We start from the raw sequence: 16856 nt of genomic DNA on the forward strand, positions 1-16856 counted from the left end.
CTAAGCGCCTCAGTCTTTAATGCATCTGTCCTCACAACGGCACTGTTACTCCACTGCACAGATGGGGAAGACACAGAGACTAAGGGTCTTGCCCAAGGCACACAGGACGTCTGTGGAGACAGCAGGGAATCAAACCTGGATCTCCTAAGTCCCAGGCCAGGCCAGGCCAGCCCCTTAGCCCCCTGACTACCCTCCTCCAAGCTACCTGCCTCCCACCAAAGGATTATTCAATCTGGATTCCTCTGGCCTATTTTTGAGCGGTTAAAGACTATCCCAGGCCGTGAGGTCACAGTGCACGCAGGGCACTCGCTGGTACCTACCATCTCCCCCAGCTCCGACTCCAGGTCGGCCTTCTCCACACACAGCTTCTCATACGCCTGGATCATCTCGTCCAGCTGCTCCTCCCTCTCTTTGCTCTTCTGGAGCTGGAAAGAAGCAAAGGGAGCTGTTCGCAGGGAGAAGAGAGACGCGCCACCGAGTGGAGCGTTGGCCGGACCTCTCCAGGCCTGTTAAAGGAGGGCAGGGGGTACGTTGTAACAATGGACACATGCTAAAGGTACTAAAGGCCGAGATCCGAGCCGCTCTGCCGTGGGGTCCTCCGATACGTTAGCAGTGGGGGAGACGCTGATCCTGCTCCAGCCAGAGAAAGAAGTGGACACAGGAACAATGATAGAAGATAATAAATAGCTTCCATTTTCCTAGCCCCTTTGAGCCACAGTGCTTGACAAGTGTTATATAGGCAGACACCACCTCTGAAATGCAGCCACCTCTGGGGTGCAACACAACAGCTGTTTAACAGCACCCAGCAATGTTTCAGACAGGAAGAGAAGAAAAACGGCATGCCTGGCTTAAATGGCTCGGGAAGGGGCTTTTTGGTTGGCAAAGTATAATTACAGGAGCTGGAATTTGGCCAGGATGCCAGGCTTAACCCCCTTGCATCTGAGAATTCTCCTCCATAGGGGCCTGCAGATCCTTCTATCCCAAAGGCTGAGAAATTGTCTCTATCGGGCTCTGCAAACCACCCCCAACACAATCAGTGGGGCTGAGAATCCCCCTCTATTGGGCCCTTCAGACACACAGACACCTCTGCAGCACAGGGCCTGGCTAGCTCCATCTCCCAGACCTTGCCACAACCCTGATCTTTTCAGCTAGGAACCAACGAGCCTGGGCAAGCCAGCTGCGAGGTGCCAAGCCCCTAGAGCCACCCACCTCATGCTGGAACTGGTTCAGCTGCTGCTGGAGGCTGGCCTTCTCGCTCTTCAGTAGGGAGCACTCCTGGGTGTCGTAGACGGAGAAGAGGCGCTCCTCTCCGAACTCGCCGATCACCGGGTACTGCAGCCACGGGGCGAAAGCAGACATGGGCATCAAGGAACCCGCTGACAGCAGCACGGGGCGCCCTAACTCAGCAGCCCCGGCAACTCCCCAGGAGCCCGGGGGCTGCCCCCAGCTGGCATCCAATGGAGCAAGTCGCAGGCCGGCCCCGGAGAACAGCGCTCGGCTCAGTTCGGAGGGACTCCCAGAGCTCAGTCCAGCGCCGAGCGCAACAGAGACGCGCTCTGGTTAAGCATCGCTGTGCTAGAGACACAGGAAACTGCACACCCAGCGGTGTACAATCACGGGGACAAGCCCGGAGCTGCACACTGCGCATACAACCCACAGAAACACGCGTGAGCCCAGAAACACCCCCCTCAATCAAATCTAATACCCCAGAGATGCTGCCCACGAAGCTGTACACAGGCGTACAAACCCAGAGCTGCACACCCAGCTGTGTATTACTGTGTGCTTGACCCCAGAGCCGCACACCCCGCGCCTCGCTGGTACAGCTGCTCTTACAGTTATCCCCGGACTCCTGGCACCTGTCCCAGTGGGGTCTGCCCTGGATCTGGCGGGGGGAGAACGCTCGCCCTCTCACGCCTCACCTTGATCTCATACATCTTCAGCCTCCTCTTGAGGGTGGAGTTCTCCCTCTCCAGGCTGGTCAGGCGGTTTTTGATGTCGTCGTAGGCCGTGATGAGGGCAAAGTGAGAGGCCGAGCACATCTCGCTGGAGAGGTCCGTGTTGGGGCTGTCCAGCCACACCTCATCCTGGCACAGGGCCTCCTGGGTGAGGATGCTGATGTCATCCTCGAACATGGAGTCCATCGCACGGCTCGGGACGGGCCTTCAGCGGGAATCGCCAGGGCACAGCGACTCCTGACTGCAAAAGAACAACAGGGGCCAGGGTGAAGAGAGGAAGCAGGGCCTAGTGGTTAATCATCAGTGCTCCGGCCCAGGAGCGCTTGCAATCCCCAGAAGCTGACCAAGGAAGCATTATCCCCATTTTACGGGGGGGAGGGAACTGAGGCGCAGAGAGACTTGCCTGAAGTCACCCCAAACCTCTCAAGTCCCAGCCCAGCCACAAGAACAAAGCACTTGGACGAGCCACTTAACCACAGCATTAGCTCTGGGGGAGACACACCGGTGGCTGCTGGTGGATGGTGTCGGAGATTTCTTTTAAAGCAGACCAGGAAATGGGCAGTGAGGGGTGCCCATCTCATACTGGCAGGGAAAAGGGCTTGTGTTTATTAATGAACTGCCATAAAAAATTTTTTAAAAAAGCTCCCTGTCCTGGAACACAAGAGAAATCTGGGACAGCTAGGCCTCCATGCTTCTGAGCGCGGGAGGCAGATAAATCACAAACCCAGGTAATGGTGGAATTAAAAGGTCTCAGCACTGTGACGCCTCTGCCAACAGATCGGCTGAAAAGGGGAGCGAGCCTGGAAGAGGGACCAGATCTATCTAACTACTCCCCCGCCCCAAACACACGAAAAGATGGGAGTTGGGGACATGACACAGCGATGCCAACTGCACAGTGAGTCAGTGCAAAGGGGGCGGATGAGGACAGAACCCGATGAGCAAACTTTGCCCTGGCTTTAGCACCTTCCAGCGGAGAGGATGAAAGCCATTTAAGTCACCACTAAGATCTGCTCAGAATTAATACATAGGCCTTCTCCTCTGTAGATCTCAAAGCGCTACCCAGCACATGTGGCTAATAGGCTATTGAATTGTGGCTAATGCAGGTGGCTTTTTAATAATGTGGCTAATAAGAAAAATTAAAAGCCACCAAGCGTGGCTAGCATCGAATTTCTATTGGACACCACTGCACTACACAGAGATTTTTGTCCCAGAGTCGCACGAGGCTCTCACAGCACGGGGGGGAAGGCACCCGGGACGTGTCAGCCAGCGGGGGCGAGCTTCAGGAAGTCTGCCTTGGTGTTCTTTACGCGCTGAGTGGGCCAAAGGAAGGCGTACATTACAGCAGCGTAAGACTCCTCTCCGATTTGTGGCCGAGTGGGGTTAAGTGACTTTCTCAAGGTCCCAGAGGAAGTCTGTGGCTGAACCCAAAATAGATCCCTGTCCCGATGTCTCCCGGGCCGGCGCCTTAGCCACAAGGCTTCCCTTCCTCCCTACAAATAAGAGGCAGGAATACAGCGCTCCCTATAGAAAGACACACTCATCACCAAGAGCACAGCCCGCGCCTCCTGATTCCTGGCACAGACACCCCCTACCCCCAATGCTTGCCTGCCCAGGCGCCGCAGACCTGCATTAAACCCACAGAGAATGCTGGGGCACCCTCTTCTCATCAGGTCACCAGTTCAAATCCGGCTCGGATCAGCAGGGCCTGACGTTCCGCCCAGCTGTTTATGGAACTAGGTGAATGAGACGGGGGCTGCAATCCAGAGCTTTAGCGGACAGGTGCCTCTGACATAGCTGGCACCAGCTGACCCCCTTGTTGGCAACCTCAGGAAAGGAACGGGCCATTAAGACTTATCTCTCACCGCCCTGCGGGTCCCTCCAGGGAAAGGGCCAGGGCATGTGGGAATGTCTCTCTTCCATGCTTAACTAACAGTGACACAAGGGGTTAAGGCACTGACCTAGCATGCTGGAGACCTGGGATCAATTCTCAGCTCTAACACAGACTCTCTGCATGACCTTGGGCAAGTCACTTAGCCCCTCCGTGCCTCAGTTTTCCCCTCTGTAAAATGGGGGAGAATAACTCTGAGTAGATGTCTCTGCAGCCTGACAGGCAGGGTTATTAGAGCAGGGTGGGCTAGGAGTCAGGAAAGCCCCAGCTCCACAGTGTGACCTCAGGGGAGTCACACGTCCCCTCCCACCCTTTGTCTGCTTAGCTTGTCAGAGCAGACCTGGCTTTGTACTATGCGTATGTTCAGCGCCCAGCACCCAACCTGCCCTTGACGGGCTTTTAGGCGCCCTTCAAACAGCTGTTTCCCAAAGATCTTTCTGTGGCTTGTGCCAGAGGACGGATACAGTGCCACTCTCTTTGCTGAGGGAATTAGTATTTAAATGCATTCATTCAATTAAATAAAGCCTACAAAGAGCATCATCTCAACGTCAACCCCAGCCCAGAGGGCAAACGAACAAACCAACCAACCAACCACAAAAAACACACTATGAACCAACGTAGGAAAAAAAACCACAAACCCCCAGATGCCACCCCCGCAATCCCCCAAAACTCAGGGGAAAGGCAGAGGACTTGCCTTCACTGCTAAGTTAACACAGAAGTTACAACTCAAGCCCCACTCACACACAAACCCTTCACTCAAATGCACGGTGCTTGTAACTGGAGTTGGGCCAGCCCCAAGGGAGAGACCCCTCAGCTGCTGCCCCAGACTCTCTGCAGTGTGGACGCCGGCTAGCGCAGGGCTTCTCTCCGCACATTTTCCAGTGACCTCAGAGTGTGGCCATCAACTCTTGCTGGTGGCCACTCTGACCATTTTTCCTAAAATACTTAAGTAACTTTAGGAAAAACAGATAAATATGCACGTATACCCGTCCAAACCACTGAAATTTATTTATTATTAGAGGTTGGGTTTTTTTGCAGACTCAATGATAAAAATAACATACAGTTGTTTCTATTCTTTACCGGACCTAAACAGAATAGAAACGCAAATAAGGTGCTTTGCACGTTCTTGTCTTTTGTTGTTGTCGTCGCGTTTCTTTTGCTTTCTGGTGGTTTTAAAAAAAATAAATAAATACTTACGAGCTAGTAAGTCTGCTGTTGCGAAAAGTAATATTTGTTAATATCACTTTTCACATTAAGCCAGAATTAAGCCCTGGATGGGGAGGCGGGTAGGGAGGCAGAGCGGGTCAGTGGGGACGGATGGGGTGCCGGGGAGGCAGTGGGGGCCAGGGATGATACAGGGTGTGGGGGTGAGCCGAGGACCTGCATCCACAGCTGGGGTCCAGGACGGGAGCCTGCTGCCTGCCACTCCAGGGCTGAAGCCAGAAGCCAGAGCCTCACGGCACCCAGGGAGGTGGGGAACTCACTGGCTGCCTGCTCCTCTGATATTTTTGGCTCCAGAGGGGGCGGGGAGGGGCCACTGGAGGCTGTGGCTGCAAGAAAAGCCCCTGGTGACCACATGCAGCCATGGTGGCCGCATTCGAGAAACACTGGGCTAGCACCATCCGAATACTGCCCGGTCTCCAATTTTCCCCCATGTGCCCAGAAAGGACAGGCAAGTTGTCCCATAGGTTCCTGGGAAAGAATCCCTCCTGCAGCACGAAGAGCTGTGGGATGTGCCCCAGAAGTCTATGGGATACGGATGGCATTATGGGATGGAGAAAATTGCATGACGGGAACTTGACTCCTTGCTTCTAGTCATCCCTGCACGACTCATTTCTACCCCACAATGCATCACGAAAATGGCCCAAAAGGCACTGCCCGGGACGGCGGCATGTGGCACGCCGGGGTAGCTACCCGCAGTGCGCCGCACTCTGCATCGACGCAAACGCCCCGGGCGAGCGGACGCACGCGCCCAAGCGATGTACTAACAGCGGTGGCTGGGTGCCGAGGTAACCGGCGTCGACCCAAGCCTGGAGTTAGGGCGACCAGATGTCCCGATTTTATAGGGACAGTCCCGATATTTTTTCTTATATAGGCACCTATTACCCTCCACCCCCCTGTCCCGATTTTTCACACGTGCCATCTGGTCACCTTAGCTGGAGTGCAGACATGGCCTTCGCAAGCGCAGCCCAAGCGCGGGGAGTTAACTCCGTGGTGAAGACAGACCTTGAGAGTCAGGGGACCTGGGTTCTAATCCCAGCTTTGCTGCTGACCTGCCGTGTGAATTCAGACACTCAGGTCTTTTCGTTAAACCTCTTTGATCCCTCCCCCTTTGCCTATTTAGATTGCGAGCTCTCTGGGGCAGGGACTGTCTCTCACACCGTGTTTTTAATGAGAGAGGTCACAAGCAAGCCCCATTGTGCCAGGAGCTGTACATGTCCAGAGGAGAACACGGGGCTTGCCAGCAATCTGAACAGAGCACGTGGGAGATACGGTCACACAAAGCATTAATGCCGCCAGCACGAGAGGGGAAGTGGTTTGCTCGAGGTGAGCGGCAGAAGTGGGAACAGGACCCAGGGCTATCGAGTCCCAGTTCTGTGTTCTAACCACTGCACCACACTGTCTCCGTAAGACCTAGCCCTTGCTGTCGAGGCCCTTATGCACTGCTGTAGTACGAACAGCACAGAATCAGAGCCAACCGCCTTGCAACAGGCCGAATGACATTAAAGAGATGAGGTTTGAAACAAGCCCGTTAGATTGATTCCAAGCCCTTTTGACTCAAAATCCCTCCATCCACAATTGACATTAATTGAGCTTTTCATAACCCTGGGTTCCATTTCAAGCTGCACAGCTATTAAACTATTATGCCTGCTTCACCACCGCCTCCCACACCGCAGCCCCCCCGCGCCCGGCTGGCACTGGCCCAGCACCCATCAGAGGGCCGAAGGGCATCGCTGGGAGCTCCAGGCCATTGCAGGAAAGGACAGCACAAGCCGAGCCGGGTTGGACTAGCCGGTCGCAGAGCAGGCGCTGGGGTTACAGGAAAAGCCATGATAGTACATCCAGCGGGACAAGGAAGGCTAAAAGAGAAGGCAACCTCGGGCACTAAATGACCTTTACGCTCTCCCGTAACACTTGTCTGTTCAGATGCTGTATTTACAGAGAGGACATAAAGCCAGCACAACACAGAGCCTGTTAGGGGAGCAGGCTATTACAGGAGCTAGTAATAAACCCTGGCATTTATCCTGGGCCCTGGAAAGAGTAATTAATCCTGAGACCACTGCCATGAGGTACTGGGGGATGGAGGGGTTGTCAAGCTGTTTTCCAGATGGGGAAACTGAGGCACAGGAGGGTTAAAGTCTAGCTCGTCCAAGCGTGGCCACAGATCCCCAGCACCTCCATCCTTGAGGCACTGTAGGGGCCTGGCTTTTGGAGGGTGCCGAGTGATGGTTGCTCTAGTCAATGGGATCTGTAGGGGTTTGGCTCCTTTGAAAGCCAAACCCCCTTAAGGCATCTCAAGTTGGGCTCCCTAAAAATTGGAAGCGCCCAGAAATCAGCAGCCACCTGAAAACGTGGCGGTTAGCCACAAAGGGAACATGTCAAAGCCAGAAATAGACCCCAGAGCCCAGACTCCCAATCCCCTGCTCGATTAGACCTCCCTCGCTCCCTCAGCTAGCATGAGAAACCAGGAGCCCCAAGTCCCAGTCCCCTCCTCTGACCACTATCCCACACTCCCTCCAATATCAGAATTTTCCCTCTCCCTCCTTCCACATTTCCAGATCTAAATCTCCTCTCTTGCCACCCGGGCCTCGTGCTGGCCTGACTCTTGGCCGGCACAGGGCTACGAATCAACCGTCTGCAAGAAATCGCTCCGAGACACTGGGCACCCTTCGGAACAGTTCACTCGCCATTCTGGAGTCCTTCACGTCTCAGTTATTTGTTCTGGTTTGTGCCCACCCTGAGGGGACGCATTTGTTTCGTTTCCCATGTCACAGGTTATTCCTTAAGAGGCCTGAGCTTACCCCACAGGACTGGACACAGCAGACCTAGGAGAGGCTGGCATTACAGCATGCAGAAGTCCTAACCCAAGTTATCAGGAAACCCTTATACATGAGATTTGCTTGAGACAAGCAAAAGCAGCACCGCCCAGCGAACAGGACTCCTGGGTTCTATTCCTGCTTCGAAGCGGGGAGTTGGTTCGAGTGGTTACAACAAAATGGACTGGGAAGCAGGACTCCTGGGTTCCATTCCTGGATCTGGAAAGGAAGTTGGGTTTAGTGGTTAGAGCAGGACTGCTGGGTCCTAGTCCCCACTCTGCCATGGACTCACTGCGTGACCCCTTTGCCTCTCCGTGCCTCGGTTTCCCCATCCGTACAATGTGGGATAACGAAACATACTCAAGAATTCACCGCATGTACGCTGAGCGTCCTCGGGGCTTGTGCACTCTCCGGCAACCCCTTGCCTTCTCCAGCAGCCCTGTACAACAGACCGGAGAGTCTGCAGCAGTGTCGGACAAATCAAAACATTGAGACATTCACTGAATCCAATAGGAAAGCAAACCATGCAATTGCTACAGCTTCCCCACTTATTGCATGCCATTTATTTTACAAGGCCTCTACATTTTTAATCGTCCATCTGCTGCAGAACTTTGCAGTTAAATGCATCACTGCCTTGCAGGAGTTCTTGGCATAGGTGAAGCTGTGGGTTTTAGTAGCTGGGGAGAGGACAGGTGAGGTGTTTGGCACCTGGGAAGGTGTGGTGGCAAACAGCAATAAACATAATAGTAAGTATACCAATAGGCAACTAACTAGTTAACAATAGTTTAATAGCTGACGCTGATTGTGTCATCATTAGGTTTCAGAGTTAACCGTCCCCTGATATGAACAAGGCATATGTTCTCTCTCCTGTGTTTTGGTTTCAGGCTGTCTGCAGGCTCTGTGGGGGGAGGGATAGGAACTTGAATCCCCGCCCCCCAGAAATACCTGAACTGGTGCCACTGGCAAGCATGATTGCGTCAGTTACGTCTGGGTGATGAACTTTGCAACCATAAGGCCTAGAAACATTTTATTTACATGAACGAACAAGAAGCCAAACATTCCCCAGCTGCAGAATCACGGTGCACCTGAGCCTCAAAAGCAGGTAGGCAAGTAACCGGTAGAATCAATTTCCAGCACGAACGCACAATCCTATACACCAGGCAGGTGCTAGACTCTTTGGCCAAAGTTCCCCAAGGGCGGCTTGATTCTCAATAGTTTATCATACCCTGGCCATCCCCATGGTCTTCGGTTCTCTCCCACAGGAGCCAGTCAATCCCACAGGAATCAGTGGGAGTTCCTCCTGTCCCAAGGGGAGACACTGGGCCCCGGCTGTGCAGCGTGACGGCTGGCTGGTGCATTTCAACGGCACCAAACCCAGCTCTGGTTTGCAGATCGCTCAGGGGGACAACAAGAGCTAGAGGGACCAAGGACCCTCCTCAGTGCCTGCTTCACTGCCTACTCCCAGCTCTCTCCCACTAAGAGCTGGCAACGTGAACAAAGAATTCAGTTTTTCCACTGAATGCATCCGATGAAGTGAGCTGTAGCTCACGAAAGCTTATGCTCAAATAAATTGGTTAGTCTCTACGGTGCCACAAGTCCTCCTTTTCTTTTGTGAATACGGACTAACACAGCTGCTACTCTGAAAAGAATTCACTGAAACTCAGACCGACATTGACATTTGACAGGCACCACTTCACCATGGGACCATCCCGGATAACAACAGCTTCCCAGGCCCGGTAGTTTAAAAACCAGGGGAAGATGATTCGAGAGTTACCCCCTTTCATAGCGTACCTTCCCCAGCCCCTACAAAAAACCAGCTATGGCTGTGTCCTCCCCACCCCCAGCAGATCTGAATCTCTTTCCTGCCCCTGAGCTTCTTGGTTACTCAGCGGTGATGGGAAAGATTCCTCCCTTAATTACTTTTCATTTCCCTTGCCTGCTTTCTCTTTCACTTTGTGACCAAAGCAGCAGTAACTCGCTGCCCAACAGAGATCGCTTCAGGTATCGGGGAAGGCGGCAAAGATGGCGCGCATGGGTAAGGGGGGGCTGGAACACTTTGCACTGTGGGGTTGCTGAGAGCCATTGAACCAAACAGTACGCCCTGCATCCAACGGGAACCACTTCCAGCCCAGGGTTGCGGCAGCCTCTCTCCTTCCAGCACCTCTGCGCATGGGTGTGCAGCCGTGAGCCTCAAGCGTGCGAGTGAAATCCTGCCAGTGTGCACGATGTGGGAGGGAAGCTTGCCCGCTGGTGTAGAGGAGCGAGAGAGAGCGTGTGCGTGTCTGGGTGCAAAGAGTGCGACGGTGTGTGTGACTAGCCGTACGAACGGGCGTGCGTGAGCCTGAGTGTGCGCGCTGTGACATGCAGCAGGGTAGCAGTGAGCGTGCCGGCGTGTAAGGCTGTGAGCGTGTGAAAGGAGCGTGCATCAGGGTGCATAACACTGAGTGTGAACGTGCAGCACTGTGGTCCTGAGCGTGCACGTGGGCCTGTGACCCGCATCCCGTGTAAAGTGCGAGTCTGACTGTGCAGGCAACAGCAATGTTGTGAGAACAAGCCTGTGTGACAGCAAGTGGCAAAACCGTTAACCCCTTCCTCTCTGCTCTGCGAACCACAACGCAAACACTCAACTTCCCAAATGGAGGGCACCAGAGCAGGCCTGGGAGCCAGCCGAACATCCCTGCCTCCGCTCCAGCCAGCCAGGAAGATGCTTGCAAACAATAAACTACCGTTACCTGGCTGGCAAAGCCCCAGCTCCCTGCTGTGAGCCTTCACAGAGATCAGCCTGCAAGCCCAGACTCCCTGCCCCTCCCTCTCACCCCACACAGAGTCATCCCAAGCAGCCAGATGTTGCATTTGCTTCCAGATGTCTGGTCCCTGAGCCCGAAGTAGAGCTGATGGGGGTGGGAGGGGAAGGGTCTGTCCAGCTGATCCCTCTAGTGTGTAGAGAGTGGGGTGAACACACACAATGGGAGCAGGATGGGGGAGGGGCATGCTTGCCCTACTTGGGGGGAAGGGTCACGTGAATGGGACAGGGTGTGGGGGGGGCTGCATGTGAAGCTGTATTAGCTTTACAAGTCACATATGCAGAGTGGTCAGAACGCAGGGTGGGTGGGGGGCAGTCACAGAGGCGGGGATTGCAATGGGATGGGGGGACAATGATGCAATGGGGATGGGGGGTGGGGATCAGGGTTGGAGTGTCTCACAGACACAACAGGGTCCCGGGAGTTAGGCTGCGAGGGTCACAGATGCAATGGGGTCACAGGTCTTAGGATGCAGGAGGTCAGAATATGGAGGGCCCAGAGGTGCCCTGGGATCAGGATGGGGGAAGATCACAGTTAGAGGGGTCACAGATTCAGGGTGTCAGTAAGCAATGGGGGGACAGACACAATGGGATCAGGGAGTTAGGGGCGTGGGGGTCATGTAGGCAGGGGTCAGCACACAGAGGTTGGAGGATCACAGATACAATTGGTTGCGGCGGGGTGTCATGGATGCAGGGTGTTTGGATGGGGGAGTCATGGATACAATGGATAGGATGGGGGGGTGTCATGGATGCAGGGTGTTAGGATGCTATGAAGCAGTTAGCCCGAGATCAGAATGTGGGGCGGGAGGGGGCGGTCACAGATGCAGGGAGCTGGGGGTCAGGGTAGGGACCAGAGATGCAATAGAACGAGGGGATTAGGATTGGGCGGGTGGTACAGATGCAGGGAACCAGGCAGGTCACAGATACATTGGGACCAGGGGGTGGGGGTGGAAGGGTTGGTATACAATGTGGTCTGGGGAAATTAGGGTGCCCTTGTGGGGTCATAGATACAGGGGGCCAGGGTTTGGGGGGGGGATCAGTATACAATGGGGTCCAGGGAGATGGGGGGGTCTGAGATGCAGAAGCTGGGGGGTGAGGGCAGGGATCAAACATGCAATGGGATCAAGTGGCTAGTGGGGAGGGGGTCACAAATGCAGGGATCAGTATGAAATGGGGCATCACAGATGCAATGGGACCAAGCATTGACGTGTGGGGGGGGTCCGTACGCAATGGAGTCTGGGGACTCGGGGAGGTTGGGGTGTGGAGGACTCACGGATATAGGGGGCTGGGGGTGGGCATCAGGGCAGGAAGGGAGCAGGGGTGCAATGGGGCCAGGGGAGGATCAGGATGGGGGGTCCGGGCAGGGAGGAACTAGGGGTGCAGTGGGGCCTCGGGGAGGGTTGGGATGGGGGGGGTCCAGATGCAGGGGCAAGGGAGGGGAGGGACCAGGGGTGCAATGGGGCCGAGGGAGGGTCAGGATGGGGGTCAGGGCAGGGAGGGAGCGGGGGTGCAATGGGGCCGGGAGGGTCAGGATGGGGGGTCCAGGCAGCGAGCGAGGGACCCGGGGTGCAATGGGGCAGGGGAGAAGGAACAGGGGTGCAATGGGGCGGGGGAGGTCGGGATGCGGGGGGTCCAGGCAGCGAGCGAGGGACCCGGGGTGCAATGGGGCGGGGGAGAAGGAACTGGGGTGCAATGGGGCCGGGGGGCAGTCTGGGGGGTGCGGGCGGGGAGGTAGCGAAGGTGCAATGGGGCCGGGGGGGGGGGTCGGGATGCGGGGGTCTAGGCAGCGAGCGAGGGACCCGGGGTGCAATGGGGCAGGGGAGAAGGAACTGGGGTGCAATGGGGCGGGGGGGTCGGGATGCGGGTGGTCCAGGCAGCGAGCGAGGGACCCGGGGTGCAATGGGGCGGGGGAGAAGGAACTGGGGTGCAATGGGGCGGGGGGGGGTCGGGATGCGGGTGGTCCAGGCAGCGAGCGAGGGACCCGGGGTGCAATGGGGCGGGGGAGAAGGACCTGGGGTGCAATGGGGCGGGGGGGGGTCGGGATGCGGGTGGTCCAGGCAGCGAGCGAGGGACCCGGGGTGCAATGGGGCGGGGGAGAAGGAACTGGGGTGCAATGGGGCCGGGGGGCGGGCTGGGGGGTGCGGGCGGGGAGGTAGCGAAGGTGCAATGGGGCCGGGGGCGGGGGTCGGGGGTCGGGATGCGGGGGGGTCCAGGCAGCGAGCGAGGGACCCGGGGTGCAATGGGGCGGGGGAGAAGGAACTGGGGTGCAATGGGGCGGGGGGGGGTCGGGATGCGGGTGGTCCAGGCAGCGAGCGAGGGACCCGGGGTGCAATGGGGCGGGGGAGAGGGAACTGGGGTGCAATGGGGCCGGGGGGCGGGCTGGGGGGTGCGGGCGGGGAGGTAGCGAAGGTGCAATGGGGCGGGGGTCGGGGGTCGGGATGCGGGGGTCTAGGCAGCGAGCGAGGGACCAGGGGTGCAATGGGGCGGGGGCCGGGCTGGGGGGCGCGGGGGCCGCTACAGCCCGCGTTGCTCGGACCCGCCCGGAGGAGACAGCCCCGCCCCGCCCCCCGTGGGACCCCCCAGCGCGGGGGCGGGGGCCCGACCCCCGGCCGCAGGCGCCCAGCGCGGCGGAGCCGACTCACCGCAGCCCGGCGGGCTCCATGCTCGGCGCGGCCGGATCCCCCCGAGCAGCGCCGGGGTGGGGGTGGGGCGGCTCCTTCGCCCCCCACCGGGAATGGCTCCGCCGCTTCCCTTTTCCTGCCGCCCCTTTCTTCCGCTCGCACTAGCCCCCGCCGGCCGCACCACGTGGCCCCCCGCCGGGCCGAGCCGAGCCGGGCCGGGCCGGGCCGGGCCGGCTGGATCCCTGCCCGGCGCATCCCCACCCAGCCCGGCACCGCTCGCCCGCGGGCTCACCCCTTCGCCCGGCTCCCCGCCTGGCCGGGGCTCGCCTGGGCCATGCCGGCTCCTGCCCGGCGAGCAAATAAACAAACCAGGCACAGGGCGAGAGGGCCAGAGCCGCCCTGGTCCTTTCCAAGAGGGTCGGATCCTGTCCCCGTATCCCCCCCCCTCAATTTTTACCCCCCCCCCTTTAAATGCCGCGATGTGTTTTTAAGGGAAGAGGAGGAGCTGGGGAAATAAACCTCCCCACGCCTCTCCTCTCCCCCCAGCTGGCCGCCGCCTCTGCTGCTCATCCCACAACTTCCCAGAGAGGAGCGGCAGGTTCAATCTCCTCCTTGGTTATTTGTCTGGTGTCTGCCTCCCCCCCCGTCTAACTGTCAAGAGGCGACTGAGCTCGGCCGGCCAGAGCCCACTGAGTTAGCCACAGTTTCCCTCCCCCCCACCCAAAAGCTTAGGCTCAAACAAATTTGTGAGTCTGGAATTTGCCACAAGTCCTCCTGGTCTTTCTGCTTCGTTTTTGGGGGCCCAGATCTGAGACCCTCCCTTCCGGCGCCCAATCTTCAGAGGCCTGGAGCCCTCGCCTGTCCCTGCTGAAAACCAGGCCTCTTTAAGAAGGCTCAGGCCAGCCCCAAGACCAGAGTCACTTTTGAAAACCCTAGGCCTGTGAGCTTCCCCCTGTCTGTGAAATTTCTCCTCCTTCACAAAGCTGCAGGGAGCCCTCAGGAGGGGATGTTTGCAAGTCGCTTGGCGAGGGGAAGTCCTGTGTAAACGCTACCTCTGCCTGTGGTTATAATTGATTCGTTTAAGGTGATCAGCAGTTTCAAGACCTTGGTGTCGTTTCCTCCCCCTGCCAGTGCTGGAAATTTTACACATGAATCAAATTTAGTCCATTCCCTTTGGAGCTTGGCCTCTGCCCTTAGGTTTGTGCTGATGTCCTAGATGCCTAACAGGTGGGATTGTGAAAAGTGTCTAAGTAATTCAGGGGCATTTGAAGTGCCCACTGGAGAGGTTTTCCACACTGATCATTTCCAGGCCTAAGGTTTGACTGACATTTTTTTGGTTTAGGGGGTGTTTGCTTGAAATGGGATTCTGCATACCCAAGGGGAAAAACTGAGTCTGCCAGTCTCTCCCCCCCTTGATAAAACACACACTCTGTGCATGGAGCGAAGCAGAGATGGAGAACTGAATCCCCCCCACATCCCACCAACCTACACCCAGAGCCACACTGTAACTGCTATGCCAGCCTTCCAGCGGGAGTCTGTAACTCCTGGGCATGCCTGGTGCAGAGTTTATGGCCACTGAGTCTAAGCATTGATGCAACAATCGACTCTCAACACCCCCCTCCAGCCAACCTCACTGGAGCTTAGGATGGCATGATCACTTTACCTGTGTGCCCATCGCGGGCAAGGGGTCTCCATGAGGGGGACTGTGGGTGGTACTTCCTCCAAAGGATGTATTTCATGCTAGCATCTACAACCCCCAGCACGCTCCCCAGTTCACTAGTCACGCAGCCCTGATTGACACGATGGGAAGTGTTTTGTTTTGTTGGAGAGCTCCTGCAAACTGATTTATTCCTTCTCAAGTCTTCTCAAGAAAGCCGTAGGAGTAGATTACTTCCATATTATGTATGAAAGATCAAAATAAAATTGAGACATTTTAAATAGAACAGTGGGAGAGAAAAAAAAAACCAAAAAACCCAAACCCCATTAAATACATGCAATGGGGCGTGGGATTTTTTTTCCCCAGTGAGAACATATTATTCTTTAAATATCTCTCTATTTTGAGGCTTCCATTATGGAATTACATTATTTTTTCAGTTAGCTGCCCAGGGGCTTTATTAATAACTGTTAGCCTTTCTCTGGTGAAGCTGTCACTGCGGGTTTCCATATAGCCGTGTATGTTAACGGGGGTTGATGCAGGGCCTGAATGTATCCTTTTAACAAACACATCGTTGTCGGTGTCAAGAGGTCTGTAGAGTTGATGGTTGTTGGTTTTCTGAGGTCACACCCAGAGGCCCCAGTTGAGGTGTCCAGTTGTGGGGACGCACACACAGCCAGTAAGAGATATTGTCCTCCAATGATCAGAGGGGTAGCTGTGTTAGTCTGTATCCACAAAAACAACAAGGAGTCCGGTGGCAAATAAATCTGTTAGTCTGTCACCGGACTCCTCATTGGTTTTGTCCTTCCATGGAAAGTCGGAGCCGAAGAACCTTTCAAGATCTGGGCCTTACAGTCTAAAATGGACAAAACAGACCAAAGAGTGGGAGAAAGGAAGCCTCATGAACCCCATTGTGCAGATGGGGCACTGAAACCCAGAGAGATTTGAAACTGACCTGGGGATTTGGGGTGCCCCAAACCTGGGTGTCCAGAGAGCAGATGCTCAGTGCTTTGAAAACCAGGCTGCTTTAAGGAGGCTCCAGTTGCCCTTCCAAAATCAAAAGACTTTTCGAAATCTTGACCACGATCACACAGGATGTTTGTGACCGAGGCAGGAATTGAACCTACATCTCAGAGGTCACTGTCTTCACCGGAAAGCCTTTCTTCCTGGAGTAGGGAGAATGGAAAAAGAAGTAAACATGTGTGGTTGATTGGAAAACCAAACTGTGTTTCTATGTAAATACCTGAGATGAATGCTGCAAATAACACATGAATCTTCACCATATTTCATCTCTGTGGGCTCTTATCTCCCTTTTACAGATAGGGAAACTGAGTCAGAGTGACCTGACTTCACCCTCAGTGGCACAGCTGGGTCACGTACTCAGGAGATCCTGGGTAGTCCTTTAGTGTCTGATTGTGTGCTAGTGTAGCCAACAGGAATATGGATATTAAAGTCAGCTACTCAGTGACTTTTCTCTCAGTCATATTTTTCACTTGTTGAATGAGTTGTCTCTGCATGCCCACAAAGGGGAAATTCACTGATATCTGAAAGAGATCTTGTCTCAGTAGCAGATCGCTGTGTGCTCTGACCCTTCCAGCTCCCACAGGCTGTGCTATGTCATTACTTGGGTGGGCCCCTAAGAAGCAGTGCTGGTCATTCAATAGGTGACAGTCTTCCCCCTAGGTAAGAGTTTAACCAATGTCCCAGCCCAGTGTTAAGAGGGGTGGTGGGTCTTGTGTGGTGCAATAAAAGAAATCCTACTATGGCACTTTTCACTAATAATAGGAATACCTAGCTCTTATTTTTATCCCTAGATCTCAAAGCCCTTTCCAAAGCAGATCAGTATTATTACCCTATTTTACAGATGGGAAAACTGAGGCACAAGGGGAGACATGACTTAC

General features: G+C 55.5%; 1 protein-coding gene across 4 annotated transcripts in view; it reads right to left on the reverse strand.

The window, feature by feature from the left end:
• TBKBP1 (TBK1 binding protein 1) overlaps window positions 1-16011 on the reverse strand; it is a 60575-nt gene extending 44564 nt beyond the window's left edge. The window contains exons 1-4 of one of the 4 annotated variants that reach the window (XM_074940926.1): window positions 15911-16011; window positions 1920-2196; window positions 1210-1332; window positions 321-425 (exon numbers count right to left, since the gene is read on the reverse strand). In XM_074940926.1, the coding sequence (XP_074797027.1) occupies window positions 321-425; window positions 1210-1332; window positions 1920-2141 (450 nt within the window). In that variant the 5' untranslated portion in view covers window positions 2142-2196; window positions 15911-16011. Of the gene's footprint in view, window positions 1-320; window positions 426-1209; window positions 1333-1919; window positions 2197-13322; window positions 13381-13593; window positions 13733-14964; window positions 15047-15910 lie in introns of those variants that run through there. The other 3 variants (XM_074940923.1, XM_074940924.1, XM_074940922.1) reach the window with 3 other exon arrangements.
• Between the last annotated feature and the right edge of the window lie 845 nt (window positions 16012-16856).

Source organism: Natator depressus, chromosome 27 (genome assembly GCF_965152275.1).
Source record: "Natator depressus isolate rNatDep1 chromosome 27, rNatDep2.hap1, whole genome shotgun sequence".
Taxonomy (NCBI): Eukaryota; Metazoa; Chordata; order Testudines; family Cheloniidae; genus Natator; species Natator depressus.